Raw genomic sequence first — 23,138 nt, forward strand, 5'->3', positions numbered from 1 at the left:
TGTCCAAAAACTATTTGAAATGTTGACTTGTTGGAACACAAAACACGAATCCACTATGCTACTGTCCATCTCAGATGAGACCGAGCCCAGAGAAGTCGGCAGCGCTCCTGGACAGTGTTGATGAATGACTTCTCCTTTGCATAGTAAAGCCTTAACTTGCATCTGTGGATGCAGTGGCGATTGGTGTTGAGTGACAAATGTTTACCAAAGTATTCCCAAGCCCATGTCAGGATATCCATTACAGACTCATGACGGTTGAGGGATCGGCGATCACGCGCATTCAGAAGTGGTTTTTGGGCTTGCCCTTTACACACCGAGATTTGACGAGATTCCTTAAATCTTTTAATTATATTGTGTACTGTAGAAGGTGAAATGCCCAAAATCCTACTGATTTGTCTTTGGGGAATGTTTACATCAAAGTGTTGGATTATTCTCTGACTCATCAGTTAGCAGATTGGCGAGCCTCGACCCATCCTTGCTCTTGAAGGACTAGGCCTTTTTTGGAGGCTCCTTATATACTATGATTAGACGATTGCCTCACCTGTTTCACATCACCTTCTTATTTCAACATGTCACATTACTATTAGTCCTAAATTGCCCCGTCCCAACTTTTTGGGAACATGTTGCATGCATCAATTTTAAAATTAACGTTTACCTTCAAAAAACTGTGCAGTTGATCAGATAAAACATCAAATACCTTGTTTTTATACGTTTTTTTTGTTGTTGTTGTTTGTTTTTTGTTTAAATGCATGTCAAAGTACATTTACAAATCATGCCTCTTTGTTCTTATTAGCATTTTCCATACTGTCCCAACTTTTTCAGAATTGGGGTTGGGGTATATATATATATATATATATATATATATATATATATATATATATATATATATATATAAAATATACACACTATATATGGCCAAAGGTATGTGGACACCTGACCATCACATCCATATGTGCTGCTTGTTGAACATCCTATTCCAGATTTAGTCCTCCCTTTGCTGTTATACTAACCTCCACTCGACTTTGGAGCATGGCTGTCGGGATTTGTGCTCATTCAGCCACATGAGCATTAGTAAGATCAGGCACTCATGTCAGACGAGGAGGCCTGGGGTGTCGTCAGAGTTCCAAATCATCTCACAGATGTTCATTGGGGGTGAGGTCAGGGCTCTTTGCAGGGCACTTGAGTCTTTGAACTCCAAAATTGGCAAACCATGTCTTCATGGAGCTCGCTTTGCGCACAGGGGCATTGTCATGCAGGAACAAGTTTGAGCTTCTTAGTTCCAGTGAAGGGAAGTTGTAATGCTGCAGCATATAAAGACATTCTTTTGTGCTTTCAACCTTATGGCAATAGTTTGAGGAAGAACCACAGATGGGTGTGATGGTTAGTTGTCCACATACTTTTGGTCATATAATGTAGGTCTGAGACAGCTCATTTATTCTGTATATATATTTGCTATACAATAATATATGATCTATTTATCGTTTCCAAAATTTTAATTATATATCACAGCTGACATTAATGTATGCACTTATCCTTGGAACAGAACACACACACACACACACACACACACACACACACACACACACACACACACACACACACACACACACACACACACACACACACACACAGAGAGATGCACGCGCACACACAGGACCAATACAAAACTGCAAATCCAAATGACCAGCAGGGGGCAGTAGTTAAGTATTCTAGGAAATGGTCAATGGTTATTGATATGTATTGTCTTGGGAGGCAGAGGTAATTACTCATTGGTTTGAAATCAAATGAATCCATATGAACCCACAGTTTCTATCGGTTTTGTCTTTTGCCTAATGAGGATAATTTGCACATTTGGCGGAATGTTTTTCCCCCAATGCTCATTTTCTAGCATGAGTAGATAGTCTGTAAATGGAAATGTCAGGGAGTAGAATGTATTTCCATTTAACTTGAGATTATTTACAAAATATAAAGAATTCAAATTTAGTTGTAAATAAGACAGATGAAAAGCATATTGTGTATGCTGTACTGTACTTGTAGTGTAGTTTACATAATGAAAGTCTACGTGATGAGAATTTGCTTACACGGTATTGAAATAACAGCAAAAAGTGCATCATGCCTTCTGTACATGCTAAACAGATCAGGTCTGTCTGTACACCGTTCCCTTTTTCAGCCTACTACTTTCATCCCTTTCTCCCTCTGTCCCTCCCTCTCTCTTTCGCTTCTCTCGTTCGTTCCCTGCCCTCCCCTTTGCTGAAACTAAACGCCTGAGTACAGTCTCTCAAATAAGAGCACAGTACAACTAACACAGCAGAGTGATTCAAACTCTGCTCTCCTTTGCTTCTCGTGCCTTTCCTGTCCGCTGACATCTTGAGCACACTCCCCTGGCCACGCAGCCTGGATTTGGGACAGGAGCTGGGTGGCACACGTGGGTGCCCTGGGGTACAGGGCCCATGCCAGTCTGTGGAAGAGGGCACATGGGCGTTGGGTAACTGGAGCTCAGATGTGGAGGAGCCAGGGGGCTGGCATGAGTCAGGGCAGGGTGCGATGCTGGGCACGGCGTGGGAGACGGAGGGGCTACAGACGCTGGGCATCGTGGTGATCGTGTGCGCCTCACTCAAACTGCTGCACTTGCTCGGCCTCATCAGCTTCTCCGAGGGTAAGGGAAGATATGAATTTACACACTGGAGCAGTGTTTACTTAGTGTACATGGAGTTTAATAAGAAGAAAATAACTGTGTTTTCTTAGTGTGTAAGAAATTTGTGGAGTTGTGTACTAGATATGTGTATGAGTTTGCAGATGGATTAGTTTCTGTGGATGAGGCAAAGATGAGAGATAAAATAAAAAGAAAACCCAGTTTTAAAAACTTTTGGCAAGCAGTTGAAAAGAGAGTTTGATTAATCTAGTTTAACATTCCAAGAGTTTAAATTTTTTTGTTTTAATTAAAGAGTAGATAATCGCGGTTGACATGCTGTGAGCCTTCTCTTACACGTATTGGACCACCAGAACAGTTGTAAATAATCATAACTTCATCAAATGTTTTCATAGCCCTCTTCACACTCTGTTCCAATTTTCCATTCCATCATCCTCTACTGATCTTAAACCTTTGCATAAACCAAGTGCTTTTTACATGACAGCATCAGCCTACTCATCAGGCAAGATGAATATGTGAATATCACAGTGTGAATAGAACATTTGAAGTGATGTAGCAGTTTGAGTACAGCAGGTTTCCTTCCTTAATCGGTCTCTGAAATATCTGACAGAATATTTCTGACATTCGGATTTTGGGGATCTGCTCTCTTTGGTTTGGTTTACTCAAGACATAAATCAATTTCCAACATCTATAATATATTGGATAATTCAATTGATTATTAAGTAATCAAACTTAGCATTTCAACCTGGTTAAAACAGCCTCATTTTTTTTTTTTTTGACAGAACGCAATTTATTAAACATGGTGGCTTGAAAGTAAAGCACTGTTTCACTTTGTTTAATCCATCAATTAACAATTCTATAGGATTGACTATGCTATGTAATATGGAGAAGATTCCTAGATTTCTATTCTGGCACAGAATCCTCTCCATATTCTAACACTATCTTAAATCTCTTTCTGTCTCATATGTGTTTGACTATATTATGTTCTATTGAAATGCTGCTTAAAGAGAAGTACACTGCAAGGTTTACCATGTACTTTTATTATGTGTCATAGCTGTAGTGTTTTGTTTAAATGGGTCATTTAACACAATTACACAGCAAGGCCAGTGATTCAGGGGATGCTTTTAACCTCCTGCCTGAAACTGTGAGGCAGTGTTATTTGTTCCCTCGGTTGGGCTTCATCTTTCACGCTCTGTCTCATCAAAAACTGCATTTTCCTCCCGTGGAAAGCTAGAGACTAGAAATTCAAGCATCTTGACACTCTAGCAATCATTACTTTTTAGAATTATATACTGGTAATACTCAAGCACCTTTTCTATATTGTACAGTTTTGGTGACATGGTTTCGGTGCATTGCATATACCACGTGTGCTGTAATTATCAAAGTTAAGTTGAACAAATTACCACCTTTAACCCTGTTCAACCAAATTTTTATTGCTCGATTAAAAAAGCACCATTGGGACCACAAAGGTATTTTAAGAGTCAGGACTGACTGTGAAAAAGTGACGGCATATGGAAAGGGGTGGTTATGAATCTCAATGAACCGTTACTTTTTTTTTATTTCTTTCCTTTTTTTTCTCAAAGCTAGTTCCCAATGATGAACGTTTCTTGCATATCAGTAGACAGCAAGGCCAGCGCTTGCCAAGATGAGCCAAAGCTCAGCCGCCAGCTGTCAAGCAGAGCTGTTTGTGTCCTCAGTTAGGCTTTTTGCATACTGAACATTTCCATTTTTACTTTCTCTTCACTTGGTTACTGATGTTGGCTGCATCTATGAAGGTTGCAAGATTCAATACAGAAACTCAAACACAGAATCTGAAAAATCTCTTTTGTATATATATATATATATATATATATATATATATATATATATATATATATATACAAGCAATTAGTCATCACAGTTTTCTGACTATTGTGAGGGTTGTTTTTTTTTCCTGCCTCAGTTTATTAATGATGGGTGCAACCTGTAAATATTTCATGTACAGTATAGTGAACTGACCAGTAGAACTTGTTATCCATACAGAAAGATTGACTGACTGACAGCAGCTCTGACTGCACTTTGACAGTGGATATTTCGAGATGGATCATTAAAAATCTGAATTGTATACATTCCAAGGCATGTTTGTTGTTTTTGGTATTTCCACTGTAAATTTTTAAAGGATTTACATTAAATACAGGTCATACTGTTATAGTAAGGAAAACAGGAGAACAAGACATGACACATTATGGAAATAAGACAGTAAGTAGAATAAAAAGAACAAAAAAAATCTAAATAATCTGGTAGCATACAAGATAGCTGCAAGTTCTTTTTGATTTCTTTGTGCTCAATAACATACAGTATGTTAAGAGCAATTGTCAAACATTATACAATTTCTGAGCAGAACCTTGAATGTATTCATTATCAGTCCAATCAATAGATACAGGCAGTTCCAAGACACCTAAATGATGTTCCCATTGTACTAGAAGTTTGAGAGAGCAAATGAGTGGAAAGGCATACATTTGCTATAGACAGATCATTTCACCTTTGAAAGGAGACAGTTAAGAGAGTTGCTGGAAAGAGTAGAACGGAAAAAATATAATAAATCTAGAAATCTGATTGATTTGAGGCCTGTATTGTACCATTACATTAAACATTCAATGCCAAAGAATATCTTCTCAAAAATAGTGTGTTAGCTATAGTGGCATCAAGTTGAACTTGACCAGCAAATCATTTATGAACATAAAAAGGATTGTAACACCCACCATGATGGAGCATTTACACTTGTATAACAAGTGACAACAACTGAACACCTGAGGATATTTTGGTGAGAACTGAATGGTGTCATATCCCCTGTTTCAGTCAGATTTTAATTATACTAAGAAGCTGCATTCTGTGAGATATGCTATTTCAAAAATAGAATCAAACAGTATAAATGCTGAAATGCACCAGACTAAACTATGGAGTAGTTAAAATTCCCTCCAGGTTTAAGTGAGATTCCCTCATGAATTAGAATAGTGACACCATATGATTTATTGCACAGGGAATAAAATGAATAACCTAATTTTGTTTGTAGTGCATTTCTTGCAAGAATCTGACACCATAACTGACCATTTAAGATGCAATGGCAACACAACAATTTTAGTTAAAATGTCTCACAAATATATATGATTGTAATATATACAGTAATATAGGTTTAAAAACACACACACACATGCAAACACTTTGCTTGACAAAAACATGCCTGAGCTCCTAAGGCACTTCCCAAGTACACCCGAGTTAGATTACCAGACAAGAAAAGTCTTTACAGAACAGTAACCTCTGCAAGACCAAAGGCAGATGAACTGAACTGGACCTTCACATATGCAATGAGCTGCAATTTACAATCCCACACTTGACCATGCCATTAAATTCATGAGCAAACCTAGTTACTGTGAGTAGGCTTGAGCTTTGGCTCTAAGAAATTATATGATCTGTCCAGGATTGATTTCTTCTCCATTTTTAGGGAAATGACCTAAATATTAATTTCCCATGAGGTCTTATTAGATATTTCCAACCAGTCTGATACAATATCCCATAGATCTGTTTTAAAACTCATTATATTTACAGTTGAGTTGCTTTACGCCATTTATTTGTTGTGAAACCATAGAATAGTATGAAGAGCAGTTCTCAGTGTTGGTCACAGATAACTCATGGAGTTTTCAAATGGCCCCCTTTGTTTGTGAAGAGAGTTCTGCAAGATGGTAATAAATTATGCTAGCTCTTGAGTTGTCTCTTTTAATGAAAGATATTAAGGGTGTGGCCACTAGGATTGTAGTGCTAGACAGTGGGTTTGTATTGAACCCATTTATAAAACATGTAATACATTTGATGAGAATACTTTGACAGTACACTTTGCAGCTAATGATGATGTGGAGGTGAAGGATTATCTTATGCTTTTGGTCATGCAATTATAGACATTGATTTGAGAAAATAAGGACTGCTATGTTTCGAGACATGAAATTACATTATGGACTCTTTAGGTATATTGTTAAATGAATATGTACACTTCTTGTGATTCGGGTGGGGGGGAGGGGGGGTGGTCTCTCACCTTCTCCCAGGTACAGACTGTTAAATGACTAACTGATTAAATGATTTCATTCATGACTTGCTTGTGCTGCTGCAACACAAGCATTACTCCTAGTGTATCTTAATTTAAACATCCTTGTCATCATGTGATTTGACATGGAATGGTGTACTAAGTCAAATATATAATGTTTATAATGAGTTATTTCAGAACACAATATTTGTTGCATGTATACAATGGACTCTTTTGCAGTAGTGGGTGGATTTATTGACAGATTTGTGAATCACTAATTTAGCTTTTACCACAGATCTCTGGGCTACGAAAAGGTGCAATGGCTAGTAATTGGAGAACACTTCATTTTATATGCAGGTTTTGCACTTTTCCTACTTTATATTTAAGCTTTGCATTACAAAAAATAGGCCTGAGCTCAGAAGTTGCACCTCCCCAGTAAAGTCAGAGTTACTGTAGATTAATGGACAAGAAAATCCTGTACGAATTTTTGTTTTTAATAAAACAGCAGCCACTGTATCTAAGACAAACGCCGAACTAACTGAAATGCACTTCGACAAATGTAATCAGCTGCAACTGAAAATCTTAGAGAGGAAAATGCCATAAGCAAACCCAGTTATATTTGTGGACAGGCTTGAGCTTTGTCTCTAAGAAATGATGTGATCTTTTCAGCAATGACACTCTGGAGAGGAGACATTTCAAAAAGGAAAAAACTTTTCATATTCATAAAATTGAATTGAATCAAATATTTAAGTCATTATTAACCAACCAGTCTTATGTATTCCTGGCAGAACATTAAAGATTCTATAACATCTACTTGATTTGAGTGTGACCCATCAGCGTGGATATAAACAGAGTCATCGTCTCCTAGCCCTCACAGAAACTGTGAGGTGAGGACTAATTTGTGTATCAGTGGAGATAAATATCACCTAGCTCAGTGGAGCACTTGTGCGTACACACACACACACACACACACACACACACAGAGACACACACACACACACACAGACACACACACACACACAGAGGAATACAGAGGAATACAGAGGACGCTTATGTCAGATTAACAGAGGCGCCAGCCATTAGCAGAGGGAGCACTGCATGTGTGATGGTCACGGCACCTTTTCTCCTGCCCTTTGTCTTAGACCTGTCCTTGCACAAGATTCACGAGTCACTGACAGAACCTTTGAGTCTGAACTGTACACTAAAGAGCCACAGGAGATGAGTTATGATAATGGCCTGTCAGAAGCTTATATGCCTGAGAGGACCTTTTCTTCACCTTATTCATATTGTGTGTGGGGTTTTTTCTTCTTATAAAACGATGGCATGAACAAATAGGCTGATTATTAGCAGAGAAACACAGCTTGTACAATGGCTGCCCTTATAAAAATGTGTTTCATTGCAATGTCCTTTAACCTCTTTGAAGTGTTAGTAAAATACATGGATGAACAAGATTTCTTTCTTTTTTTTAAGCAGAATTTGTAAGAAATTACATTGTCTGACTGACAAGCTGGAAAGTCTGAACTTGTAATGGTGATTTCATACCATGAAGCCAAATAAGTTGTGGCAGCAAATGGTTCTCAATCATTATAGCTACAGAGAAAAGTTCACACTTCATAGATCACTTTTTCACTTACCACAGAAAACTAGGAAACTATGCCTCAGTTATAGAATTGCACAGGGATTAGGACAAAAGAGAACCACCTCTGACAAATTGGAACCAGTAGTTTCATTCACAAATCATATTTTCATTCACAAATCAATATCTGTGACATGTGAAGCAGTTTCTGGCTGTTGAAGGTTCAGTCTGACTTCACTGAATCCAAATAGTATTTTATGTGTGTTTTGTTAATTAATGGAAATTAGAGCTGGCCAATAATGGTCATCATGGTTATTTTGCTCAATCATTAAATAAGAATTATTGTACTGTAGAAAGTAACCAGACAGCTGTGCTGAAACACAACCAGGAGCTTGCAAAGTCAAAGCTTATTATTCAGTGACTACTACAAAATATTCATAACTACAGTGAAATTCTTAGCAAAAGCTATAAAGTTGTATGAGTGAAGAATATAAGTCAGGATCACATCATGTGATTTAATGTACCACACTCAAAACTAACCCATAAGCAAATTAGTTCATTCTTTCTATCTTCAGTAAAGCTCTCCAGTAATTCAAAATTGATTAATAAAAAAAAAAATCATGATTGATATACTATTAATTTCGCTGCCCTAATTAAAATAAAGAGCTGATTATTCACTAGACTAATAATCAATGTTTCCTCAACAGTTTACAAAGGGGTTTTGTAAAGACAACTATTATTATTGTTTTCCTCATGTCCTCTTAGTACCACAAAAAATGTTTTAAATTTTTTTTTTATTATAGACACAATGTCTGTAGTAATGTAAGTCATAGCAATTGTACATTGTTATAATCATAAAGAAATTTGTTGTTTCAAAATTTTTCAAATTTAAACTCCAGGGATCGAAATTTATCAACCATGTTTGAGAGTAATTTTGAGGTATGCATACGCACATTTCAAGATCTAGATGTTTCTAGAACATAGAATGTTATTTATCAAGTTCTTTTTGTGTGTGAGGATGTACATATATTTAGATGTGTATGCAGAAACCCCCAGTGATAGAAAAGTGTAATAGTGGGTAAACTGATTATGAGCAGGAGCTCTCATCCCACTTAATCCCACTACTGTAATAACGTCAAAATAATTGACAAAGTAATTGCTGGCTGTGGTGTTAACAAGGTGTAGACAGGGGACACATGAAATGTAAAGTAAAAATTATGAAAGGCACATCTAAAGATTGATTGGGATGATGCAGACAATGACTGATATTGCCTTGCTTGAAGATTTGACACGCACGGTTTGCCCAGGGAGCTCTCTTTGCTGAGATTGATGAGTGGCTCATCAGTTGGTTTTGTTTGACCAGTGCAATCTCTGCCAGCAGCTTGCTCCATTTTTGAAAACACCAGCAAAACACAAAGGCAAAGACAACAATAACGATGTATTTTCACACCATGGCAGGTTTAGCCATGCAATTTGGGAAACAGATTGCACATGTGTTAAAACATAAAATCACCCAGTTTTTATTCACATATGTGAACAGAAAAGTCTACTCAGGAACAGGTCATTTGTGATGCACAGTTGGGCTTCTTGAATGTCATAGCCACAAGGAACACATGATCCTTTCATTGTGCAGAACAGTGCGGTGGAATTCTGAATTCTTCAAGCCGGTATTGGAGCTTCTTAGACCTTTTGACATGCTTTATGTTGTTCACAACAAGCCATTTATTCAGGCACAATACAGAACCAATTGTTAAGGTGAATTCCCTACTCCCTCAGTGCATGGCTTATATTTAGTATCGGCTCGGCTTGCTTGGAACCTCGACCAAGAAAAATGTACCAGGTACCAGGTACTATCCACAGTGGAAAGTCCCCAAAAAGCGAGCAGAGTCCAGTCGAGTCAAGTTAAGTCAAGCCATACCGTGCAGTAGAAAAATGAGCGCAGCAGTTTTAGAATATGTGGGATTTATCAACTGTCAGTGCATACAGCTGTTTGAATTAGGGTTGTCATGATACCATAAACATATCTTACAATACATTACCAGCTGAAGTATCAGGATACCAAGCAGTATCAGGATACTGCTAATTCATAATTAAAAACTACAAAATTAACCAAATTTCAGAAATATTGAATACGTTATTAATGAGAATGACTAACTGGCTGGGTGGCTTAGTGGTTAGCATGTTCACCTCACACCTCCAGGGTCGGTGTTTGATTCCCACTGTGGCCTGGTGGATGGAATAACTGGCTATTGGAAAAATTCAAGAACAATCATACAGTTGGCAAGCAACTAATTCAATGTGCCACATATTTCATCTAATGTTCCCTAGAGCAATGAAATCAAGCAAATGGAAATAGTCCCGAGAATACTAAGAATTCATCAGGAATAAATAACTGAATTTAAATGGGAACTGTCACAGATTTCCCCTTGCACTGAGCACCACAGTCCGTAGTGCGACAGCATGTGCTTCTGGGTTGTCAGTGACTTTGTTTACTTTTGACATATGCTTTGTTTTGGTTTCTGTTCTGTCTCTGCCCCTTTTTTTTCATGTTGGTTATTTCTTCAGCTGTTCTCATTTCCCACTTTGGTTTTGTCTAGTATTAAAACCCCTCCTGTGTCTTGTTCAGTGCGAAGTATCGTGTGTCTGTGTTTAACCACCAGAACCATACCAAGACCTTGATCCTTGTTTGTTGATTCCATAGTTTTGATTTTTTTTTTTCTGTCCTCCTGGTTATTGATTCTTTTTTTCAGCTAGTTTATCCTGTTTGCCTTTCGCCTGACCTTTTACCTGTTTTTTTTACCACATTTGTGATTTACGTTTTTGGATTTGTCTGCTTCTCTCATAATAAAAGCTTTAACTGCAATTGCATCCGTCCCAATCCCATTACATGACAGGAACGTTAGCTCACTTACTATCAAACACGGCTAATTTTAGTATTTAGGCATAGCGGTTAGAGTAGCAGTAGCTTGTTTACTAACAAACAGGAAATCTTTAAAGATTAAAGTAAAACATTTAGGTAAAATGAAGTGTAACTAACCTTTGTGTATTCTGCAGAAGCAGTGGGATGTCTTTTAAGCGAAAATAGTACTAAATGCTGCACATACAGTACAACATTACTTACAGTTCATCGTATTGATGATGCTACTGTTTAAATAATACTGTGGCATTGGGGGTATTTTAAAGCTTTAGTATCGCGATACTACTGTAATACTGGTATATCATGCAACCCTCGTGTGCACGTGTGATAAATGGGAATTTCCTTATGCATATTGGAAGTTATTATGCACAAATGTAGAACTTGTTCTACGCGTGCTTAGATAAATGACACCCCAGTTCTAGTTACTTAGATTTATAATTAGACATATAATAATCTGATTGACTGAAAACCTTCATAGCCATATCACAGTAATGTTTTAACATGAGAAGCAAGCAACTACATTCATTGTTCATTTTATTGCATACAACATAAAGGCCAGCGTGTTTTCAGCAACTTTTTTTTTCCAATCTTTAATTCAAGCTTAGTGGTTTTAGGCATTGGGGAAAAGGCTGACATGACCTTTCCAGTTTAGTTTCTGTGCTTTGCCTCAGGTGGCTTTAGCTATAATCAGACAGACAGTGGAAGGTTGACCCACACATTTGTAGAAGCTTAAGTGAGGACTGTCTCAATCCGTTAGAATTACAGGGACTTAATGGATGCTAATGGAAGTCCAGTCTGAGAAATGAACATTAAGGTTCAAGTGGACTGAAAGACATTCTCATCAGTTTTACTAAGGTGTGCAAAGAGTTATGAGGCCCTACATCTTATTTCTGAGTATCAATCCACATTAAGATGAAGATACAATATAAGTGGACTGTGACACAGTTGGATATAGGAATAGTGAGAACGCTAATGCTAACCTATTGCACAATACTCAATGATTTTATTCTTAATGCATTCTTTATATATCAGTCCCAACATTTGCAATGCCATAAGCTTATAGCAGATCTAAATGAAAGCATTAAGACCAGAGATTGTACAACAGCAAAGCTGATTGCTTTAAATGCTAGTCCTGTCATAGCTTAGCCTTGATGTCTAAACAAAAAAGGCTCCATTTTGTTGAGAAACTCAACTCAAATTTAATCTAAAGGATTTGCTCTATGTAGATTAAACATTTGTTAGACAGCATACATGTTTTCTTGCACCATTTCAATATGACTGGCTTTGACACAAGAGTTTGTAACCACTAGTATCTCCTGCCACATATATTTAAAAATGGGATGCAAATGAGTCTTTCAACATTGGAGCCTAAGGGACAAATTCAAACTTTTCATCAAAACAGTCTGGGAGGAACATTGACCGTTAACATTAATCTCTAGTTTAATTGCAAAGCTAAAAGTGGAATAACATCTCCCCACAAATCCTCTGTGATTTGTAAGTTTAAGTATAGGCTGAAGGTGTGCTTATAGATTATGTTAGCTAATATGCTGAATGATAAATTTTGTCTACAATATATTGTTATATTTATATATACACTATTTAAATTATATTTTTCTACTTCTCCTTGTTTATGATATTTGGAATGTTTATTATGTCTAGCCCTGAGTGAATTTGTCTCATCTCAGTTTAAATCTCCTTGATAATTGCATATCCAATGTTAGCCCAGTTTTCTACCACACTGGGTTTTTGAAAGCTCATTCCTTATGTTAAAGGGCCAGTATGTTACCTTAAAGTGCTGACGCTTGTTTGTGGTTTCTTTATTAAAAGGGACTTTGGACTTTCTCTTATTAACTGATATATGAGATACAGGATTACAAGCTAAATGGCAATGTGTCTGGGACAAGTAATTCATCAAATTATTTTTAACTATGTGTACTGTCTTTGTACTGTTCTGTGACTGGGTACAACATTAATAACCTTTTTGTGAAATATTTGAAATCAGCAACTGATACATTATATCTTTCAGTGAGATCATAGAGCTCAAACCATGTTTACATTTAAGTGAGATGATTTCTAACTGCAAAATCCCAAATGTAGTGTTTATTCCTAATTTATAAGTGATTCTTCCTTTAGTCATGCAAATCATCAGGTGTAATAATGGTACAATGTTATTATGCAAGCAAAGAAGTGATTTTTCATTTCAGTCTACATGAGACTACATGTAGAGCCCTACATCAACATTCCCTCTTCATATTGCATTCAATCAGTGCATCACATTTAAGGGGGTTTAAAATAGCCTTTTCAGTCAATATTCTTGATACTATTTTAAAAAGCCTGTCATAATTAGGTTGTATCTTTAAATAATATATTAATTTTCTACCAGCCGAGCATGGCTTGTAATGAATTATGTCGCATCATTACATTACAGTGCATCTGGAAAGTATTCACAGCGCTTCACTTTTTCCACATTTTGTCATGTTACAGCCTTATTCCAAAATGGATTAAATTCATTATTTTCCTCAAAATTCTACAAACAATATCCCATAATGACAACAGGAAAGAAGTTTGTTTGAAATCTTTGCAAATTTATTAAAAATAAAAAACAAACAAAAAAACATGTACATAAGTATTCACAGCCTTTGCCATGACACTCAAAATTGAGCTCAGGTGCATCCTGTTTCCACTGATCATCCTTGAGATGTTTCTACAACTTGATTGGAGTCCACCTGTGGTAAATTCAGTTGATTGGACAGATTTGGAAAGGCACACACCTGTCTATATAAGGTCTTTCTTTCTTTTTTTAACAAAGTGTAAACTAAACAAAAATAAAGAATCATGGCAAGTTCAAGGTACAAAACAAACAAGCTAAACAAGAGAACACAACAGCTGATAGCTACCCACATTAACACAGCAGATAACAAAATAAATGCCAAACAACTAAACACAGAACTTATAAAGGGGAACTAATCAAGGGAAACATAAGACGAATGGTAGAAGGTATGTGCAGGAAATCAGAGGAACAGCCAAAGAAGACATTCAAACTATGGGGGAGGTTGCCCTCTAGTGATCTGGAGGGAAATTGTATCTGGTGGATATAACAGGTGTTTTTGTTTGTGTGTTTTGTCACTCATAGTTAACAGTAGAGAACGCCAGACATCTCTTGGGTCTAGGACCATCTGTGCTTTATTAATGTTTGGCTTTTGGCAGCTACCTCCTGTCACTTATCTCTAATTTAAGTCGGCCATCTACACACCCAGAGAATATACATGAGCACACGTATTGTGGCTAACCAATATTGTGAGAGATACAAAGTTTGTATAGATACACTATTAATCATTATGCATGTCTGCTTTTATCGATTCCATCCATTTAATTACAAAAATAATTTTTCACTGAATAGTTAAGCTTCTTTCCTCAGACCTGTGATTGGATCACCTATTCAGTCTGGCAGAACTGGACAAGACAAGCACAGAGAATTGTTTTTTACATTCCTCACGTTAATTGACTCGGAGATACTGTCAAGAAGAAAAGCTATAATCTATTTAACTTGCTTGGGACACTTGGCATAATGCAAGAATACACCCTGGATGGGATGCTAGTCCATCACAGGGCACCATGCACACACACCACACACAAGTTATTTACTACTAGTTGTGGAAATAGTAATAGCCCATCCATCCATCTTCTACCGCTTACTCCTTTTCAGGGTCACGGGGAACCTGGACACTATCCCAGGGAGCATCGGCCACAAGGGTGCCAGTCCACAGCAGGGCACAATCACATACAAACTCACACGCCCATTCATACACTATGGACACTTTGGACATGCCAATCAGCCTACCATGCATGTCTTTGACTGGGGGAGGAAACCGGAGTAACCCGGAGGAAACCCCCGCAGCACGGGGAGAACATGCAAGCTCCACACACACATGGCCCCAGCGGGACTCGAACCCCGGACCCTGGAGGTGTGAGGCGAACATGCTAACCACTAATTAATATACTACCACAAGTATTATAGTAATATAGTACTATAGGAATCCTCAGAAATTCTCTTTCTCCTATAACTTTATCCGAACAAAGACAGAATACAAGTGCAACACTGCCTAATAGAAAAAAAGTTTATTTATTTATTCATTTTTATTTTATTGCTTCAGTCAAGGTATTTATTAACTGGCGTGTTTGATTATTAAAGCAAAATGTGTTTATTTTGACATTTTAATTACTTAAAATTATTTGGAAGTGACAAGTCTGACAGATGGAGAACTTAAGATCAGGCCCTTAGAACAGAAACAGATAAATAAATTTCCGTAATATCAGCATTGAGCACTTCAGATTAACACATAACTTGAAGGGTATTGCCCCTACATTGTTGCTACTCATAAATGAGAGCACCTCTACTTCCCAATCACAATTTTGTCCCCTAAATTACTGATAATTAGGTTAAGGAATGGTTAAGGAAAGGAATAAAAAGTTGTATTATTCCTGTAGCATAGTGTCCAGAATCTACTGCATATGTTCTTTATGTTCTCCTTCAGGTAAAAGCTTAAGGTAATTTTTCATTTAATGTAAGCTCTAGGTCCTCTTCTTGACAGGTGTCCAAGCTATAGAATAAACCATCTCACAGGTTTACATTAAACGTTCACTGTATGTTATATTTGGTACAGGAAGCTGGGTGAATGATTTTCTGCACACTCGACAGGGCACTAAATGAGTTTTTGTGTGTGCATGTCTCTGGAGGTTTAGTATGTGTGTGTGCCTTTGCCGGTCCATCTCTGAGCAGAAAAGATGTGATCCTGAGTTTTTAATTTTTGAACACCTGCACAATTTGTCAATTAGTAGTCAAATTCTTTGTTATTTTCCAAAGTCCAGCTGGAGGTGTACAGATCAAGTGTGTTGCTAATCAGACACCTCATTTTAAGCCCATTTATTCTTTCATTTATGACTCTACCAGTTACTGAGATGGAAGGCTCTATGCATGAATTATACAGTGGAATTGCTCTTTAATTAACACTAAGAAAGAACATGCAGTATATTGTATGTCTATGTGTCTTTGACAGCTAATTACATTAATGAAACAAAAATGACAGCAATTAAACCTTCTTTCAGAGAAGCGTAATTATTAGAATTAGTATAACTTGAATTAAACTACTTTGCTGGAGCAGGTCCATAAGCACGGATTGGTCTGGAATTTGGAATTAAACACCCTAAACATCAGTGAATACAGTATAAGTATATAACTGAATATAAGGCTTCTAGACACAAACAACTAAGGCATAGTCATTAAATGACAGTAAGCATTGTTTCCTACAGTTAAATATGGAGTACATGCCCTCAGTAAGGCAAGGGGGTTATATTGTTTCAGCCTTCCTGCAATGCTCATGAAGTACGTTTACACCACTCTCAGTTTTACCTTTTTAAATGCCCACTAGGTTTTTGAATTGTGGCTCACCAGGGCATGTGCTCTAACCGTGTCTGCTGTTGACGCCAAAGGCAGGTGGTTATGTCTGAGAACAGATCATAAATTAGTCTATTCTAATAGGCAGGGACCTTTGTGCAGCATTAAACTTTGTAAATCATACAATACACAGTAATGGAGAGCCTAAGATTGTGGATGCACCATTGGCCCAGACTATGTACATAATACATGTGGAAGAGCAATGAGAAATCTGATGGATGCCAGCAGTAAATGGAAAGTTATAAATCCAGTCTAAACTCAGAGAAGATGTTGAAGTGCATAAAAATGAAACTATCCAGACTCATAAATATTGTATATATTGTAGGTGACTTAACATTGTATTATATAATTACAGAGCTTCATAAGTAATTTACTATGTCAATGCCTGCATGCGTTTTGATTGATTTTACACAGGCTATGGTTTTTCAAAATGATCAGGGTTCTGTGGTACATACAGTACATCAAGCTCATTGGTTTGGTTTAAACCAGACTTTCTTTAAACATGAGCTGTTCCCTAATAACTCCAGCCTTTTAATTTCAAACTAAGGTGCTAACCCTGCCTACTTTGGCTAAACTTATCATTTATCAAGCACATTTAAAATAAGAAAGACAGAGTTCCTCAAGGATTATGGATGTTGAACACTTCTAGCTTTCTAAAGAGGTTCTATCCTTTTCTGAAAAGGAAATCTTCTGTTGTAGGTTTTACACAGACCCTGTAAGGTTTTCCAAGTGCAACAAACTGAAGAACCCTTTAGGGTGCTTGATGAAGTAGGAAGTGACATGATTGCATCAGTTTGCAGCTCTTCGAAGGAAGTGACACAGTGTGCTTAGTTCCATGGCTGTCCAGCCCTAATAATAATAATCATCAGTGTTCTGAAGAAAACTGCTGCTCTGGACAATATGTCTATGTGCTGAAGTGCCAGCACCTGAAATTAGCACAGCCCTCCATTGAGTAGGGAATTGATTTGGTGCAGTCAGCTCTAGCAGGCCATACTGGCTTGACCATATAAAATGAAAAACAGACATAGTTTCGGTATATTTTTGTTTTATTTGAAGACAATAATTTTCAAAGGTTTTTAAGCCCTTAGACATCCATCACCATAGGGGGAAAACCAAACTGATATCTAAACGTACATAAAAAAGCGATATGTGATAATGAATTTAAAAACTACATAGGTAGTCAATAGAAAACAGGTTGCCTGGAAGCATGAGCCCCACATTGATGTGAGGGGTTGCCAAGTTTCAACTATTAGTGTAACCTTTTATAACAATGTGATATTGGAAGGGATGTGTGAATGAAGCCCTTTCTCAAAGAAACCCACACAATGAAGCACCTAAGCTTGAACCAAGTATCACTGGAACTACACATAGAATATTTCACTGAACTGAGATGAGAACATGAGACTGCATACGCAGAAAAGCACCCGATAGCCAATGTGTAAAATATGTTGATAGGGTTGTTTTTCAGTTAATCATCCAGGGCTTCTTGTAAAGATTAAGGGCCAACAACCTAGTTCACGCTTGTCAGGCGGTTAAGACTTGACCATAGATGGCTCTTTTAATGAGATAATCATATTCCCAAATTAATGGAAATGGTTGTGGGACACAAAATCAGTGTTTCCCAATGGCCAACTCGGTTTCTGGATTATAACCCTACTGAAAACATGTTGTCTGAATTGAAAAGGGAAAGCACATGCACAAACTTAAGACTATAAATGAGCTTAAAGTGTTTATTAACAAGCTGTCCCTCTAAAAGTTTTCTCTAAATTTATTAGACATTACAGGAAGAGGCTTAGTGCTATTATTTTCTCTGGGGGAAGCTTCGGCAATTAATTGGTGAAACCACTATTTTGTAGAAATAAGGCACTACTTAGACTCCAGGGATGCTGGAGTCGAAGGACGTGACAGTTTTGTGGATTTATTTCTCAAGGATTTATTTCTCAAAAATGATCATTTTATATATACACCAGTATATATTAACCACATTGCATGTTTGTGAAAGAAAGAAAAATAAATAAATACAATATATTTTACTAAGTAGGTTTTCCTTTCATTGAATGAATTAAAAATATATATGTGCACTAATTTTCTCTGAAGGGTGCCAATAATTCTGGGGTTGACTGTATATAAAACAATGCACAGAGGAACTGAAACCTTTTTAAATCAATCAGTTAATCAATAAAACAGAATAACTTGCATCCTTAGGGTGTTGTCATGACACATGTGTCTTGTACAGCATATGCGTATTTATCAATAAAAGATAAATAAATACAAAAGAAAGAGAAAAGAAATAAGAGAACTCTGACGCACAAACATTTTATTATTTTACGCAGATGGCTGTGATCATCATGTTCAGCCCAAATATTTATTCCTCTGGCTGTGAAGTGTTCGGAGTCTCTGACTTCATTTCTACTTTAACGTCAGCGTTCTGGACAGTGGTGACGTTTATATGGCTAGGGTTAAAGATCAGGTTGAGTCATGTACTGACATTTCACTCACTGTCTATATAGACATTATGAATTCTAACAAATCTTAGCAAGGCTTCTTCACAGAATGGCAAAAGTACATCATCACAGCTTTCTCTTGTTTATTTGTTTTATTGAATGATGTCAGGCATTTTTTTTTGTTAGATGCAACTTCATGAATTATTCATAAAGACCTCCTAAGTTTCCCCTTATCATCTTATCAACATTTAACCATCATGAATATGTTTATTTGACTCAATTTGTGTTGCTTGAATCACCAGCCACTCTATACACTATTAAATGTGCATTTAGTGTGCATGAGTACGTGTGATTTAAAAGCTCCTGCATGTAGGTTAATATATAGTTTCTGTCTGATGAGCAAGATTTGTTACTAATGAGCTATAACCTTAATCATCTGTCCTAGTATGTGACATTTATAATTAAACAGAATGTCGGAGACACTGTTTTTGATTTTACAATAAAGTCAACATGGACATATCAGTTCTCAATGACAATTAACACTTCAATTTCCTCTACTCTGGCCGAATGCTAATGCCATCAAGCCAAACAATGCAGGAGGGATTCCAAGCTCGACTTGAATTCATGCCAAATAATGATTTGAGCAATCTCCAATTATCTGCTCTTTAAACGATTCCACATAGCTGCCAAAATAGTTTACCATCCTTTCAGCTCTGACATCTAGTCCATCAGAGTGTCTTTTTCCTTGCTATCTGTGTTGCTCTGATAATTGAGCATCTGTGGGGTGATGGATGGCAAGGTGTGGAGGAAAGCTCATCGTATCATGCCCACTCTATCTTTAAAGCCTTACAGTGGGATTTTCAGCAGTGCTTCAGGGTCATGTAGAGCTGTACCATCCTGCTTTGCTAAAAACACTTATGCTAGCACCCTAGGTGAGGTAGGATATACAGTATTTTCACAGGCAAACATAAGAAGAGTTCAAAGTGTCAAAGTGTAGGCCACAAAAATGAAATGGAGAAAGAAAATGAAAAGAGACAAAACATAAACCTAATATAAAACAGGCTATATAGAGCATTCTTCCGTTGCAATGGAGAAATATTATGTGCACAGGCATTTTCTATATTTATGGCTGTGCAGTGCCTCAGAAGGCCTTTGAAAGCCATACACACATGTTTTAGATCAAATATGAATTTGAGATGATAGTTCAGAATTTTAGCTTTGATTTTCTGATATTTACACCTAGATGTGTTAAACAACTTAAAACATGGTATGTTTTGTGAAAACAACTCTTTCTTGTTGTCTAGGTATTCTCTGTTTGATTGATTGTTTAAACAATTAATAGCTCTGAAGGTCTGCTCTTGGTTTGAGCCCTGGGTTTCACCTGTAAATAATGTATTTGTTGTTAAAAAGAATAAACCAACATGAAAACCAGAGAACTGTCTATGTAAGAAAGCAAGCCATTTTGAAGCTGAGAAAAGAGGGAAAATCACATTGGGCAAAGTCAATATAACAATATGGATTATCCTTAAAAAAGAAAAAAAAAAAAACATTGGTTTATTAACAACCAGACATTGAACAGGTCAACCAAGGAAAACAACTGCAGTTGATGAAAGAAACATTGTGAGAGCTGTGAAACCCAAAAACAAGTCAGTGACATCACCAGCAACCTCCACAGGGCTGGTGTGAAGGCATCACAATCCACCATTGGAAGAAGGCTTCATACCATAAAATGCAAACCACTCAACAGCAATAAGAATCAGAAAGCCAGATTGGGATTAGCAGAGAAATACAGAGAAGTTCTGGAATCAAAATTAACCTCTACCACAGTGATGGAAAGGCCAAAGTGTGGAGAAAGAAACGATCTGCTCATGATCCAAAACATACAAGCTCATCTGTGAAACATGGTGGAGGTAGTGTCATGGCTTGAACTTGCATGGGTTTTTCTGCAATGGGCTTATTAATCTTTATTCATGATGTAACTCATGATGGTTGCAGCAGAATTAATTCAGAAGTCTACCAACACATTCTGTCTGCCAGTTTACAGAGAAATGCATCCAGTCTAATTGGGAGGAACTTTATCGTGCAGCAACACAATGACCTTAAAACACAAAAAATTGGAAGGTTTTAGACTGGCCAAGTCAATCACCATATATAAGTCCATCAAGTATATATATATATATATATATATATATATATATATACTTGCATTGCATAATGGGAGACAGCTTTATGGCAGAGGAGCAGAGGAAGAGCTTGCGGAGACGTGCTCCAACTCCACTCCTGCCGCCTCTCAGAAAGAACCTAGATTGATACACCGGGATACACCAGGAGCATCAGCATAGTTAGCAGCAAGACATGAAACATGCATGAGGAACGAAGAGGAAAATGTGCCATGCTTATCAAACTAAGATAGCACTATATGTATTGTTGTATTGACTTTACCCAATGTGATTTTCTCTCTTTTCTCAGCTTCGAAATGGCTTGCTTTCCTCCCATATATATATATATATATATATATATATATATATATATATATATATATATATATATATATATATATATATATATACTTGCAAAGCAAGTTCTCCAAGCTTATGTCTCCTCTCACTGAAGTGTTCTGTTGACTTTATCAAAAGAGTTGTTTCACTTTCTTCATAGACTCTTTTTTTATCTGCCTCTCTCTCACTTTTATGCATACTTTCCGTCATTATTTCTCTCTGTTTATGTACCTGTGTACCATATTATATAGTTAGGATTCAGGTCTTATCATGTAGACGGCTGCTCTGTTATCTGCCAGACCTGTATTTCTCAACAGGTTGGAGATCAGTGGACTTGACAAGAAAGGATATTATTTGTTTTCATGTTTTATCTTCTATCAATAAACACATTTTCACCTTATAAGCAACTGCTTTAACCCCTCAAACCTCTAAATTCCATTAGCACATTCAGACTTTCCTTATTCTTCACCCTCATTACTACAAACCTTTTTTTCTAAAAGATTATTTTCAGTGTAGTTGGTGAATAATTCATAGTAATTACTAAATAACTTGCTCTAAAATTAATATCAGAATAATAAGAGGACTTTTTATACCCTGTACAACTTGCATATTAATCTTTAAGCAGCTGTTTTAACCCCTTAAACTCCCAGATCCCATCTGCAGGTGCAGAGTTTCCTCATTACTCACTCTCATTGCTACAAACCTTTTCTATTATTTTCACTGTAGTTACTGAAAAATTCATGAGTTACAAGAAATTACTACATCACCTTCTCTAACGTGAATAACTAAATAATAAGATGGGATTGTAAAGGAAAATCCACCTTGAATTACTTTTTTTTATTTTGTAATGAAATTCTGAATGTAATTTATATATATATATATATATATATATATATATATATATATATATATATATATATATATATATATATATATATATAAACTTTCATCAAAATGTTGATCTATTATCTCTTTAGCTAACAGGTTGATACATTACCTAATGTACGATGGAAATTGACTGCATGCTGATAGTGGTGTGGGATTTAGCTGTTGAGTCATAATTAGTATTAACTACTTAAGTGCTATTGATATTAATTATAACCTTGATTTAGATTTTAAACAAATTTTAGTCACATCAAAATTTGTCATTGTTCAGTAAAGTGAAATTCATTGAGCACAAAATAACGTGTCAGAAGTTTAATTACTTATGTCATTATTTTTACTCATTGAACAACTTCACTCTTCACTATTAGAACAATTTTACCCAACTGAAACAAAGAAATCTAAGTTTAGACGAATCATATTTGATCTGAAATTTCAATTCGTTGTTTCCCCTTTGCATTTTATGCCAAGGTGCTTGAGTCACTTGCTGTATTTGCAACATAACACACCAACCAACAGTAAAAAGGCTCATGTGGCCCTTTAACTGGCGGTCTGAGTCATACTGCTTTACTTTTGAGAGACCCCACTACCATGGTGATATGCTTTATGGTTCAGTGCCTCTTACCAAAACAAAAGCCCTGGACTATCAGGTCTGATAACAG

The 23,138-nt window shown here is 36.7% G+C and overlaps 1 protein-coding gene across 3 annotated transcripts in view; it reads left to right on the forward strand.

The window, feature by feature from the left end:
- The window catches only part of kcnip4a (potassium voltage-gated channel interacting protein 4a), a 122,155-nt gene that overhangs the window by 70,379 nt on the left and 28,638 nt on the right, over positions 1–23,138 (forward strand). Inside the window, exon 1 of one of the 3 annotated variants that reach the window (XM_017471849.3) lies at positions 2,246–2,656. The exons of the other annotated variants lie outside the window; for them this stretch is intronic. Coding sequence (XP_017327338.1) covers positions 2,545–2,656 — 112 coding nt within the window. The 5' untranslated portion in view covers positions 2,246–2,544. Of the gene's footprint in view, positions 1–2,245; positions 2,657–23,138 lie in introns of those variants that run through there. 3 annotated transcript variants of the gene reach the window in all.

This window comes from Ictalurus punctatus, chromosome 7 (genome assembly GCF_001660625.3).
Source record: "Ictalurus punctatus breed USDA103 chromosome 7, Coco_2.0, whole genome shotgun sequence".
Classification (NCBI taxonomy): Eukaryota; Metazoa; Chordata; class Actinopteri; order Siluriformes; family Ictaluridae; genus Ictalurus; species Ictalurus punctatus.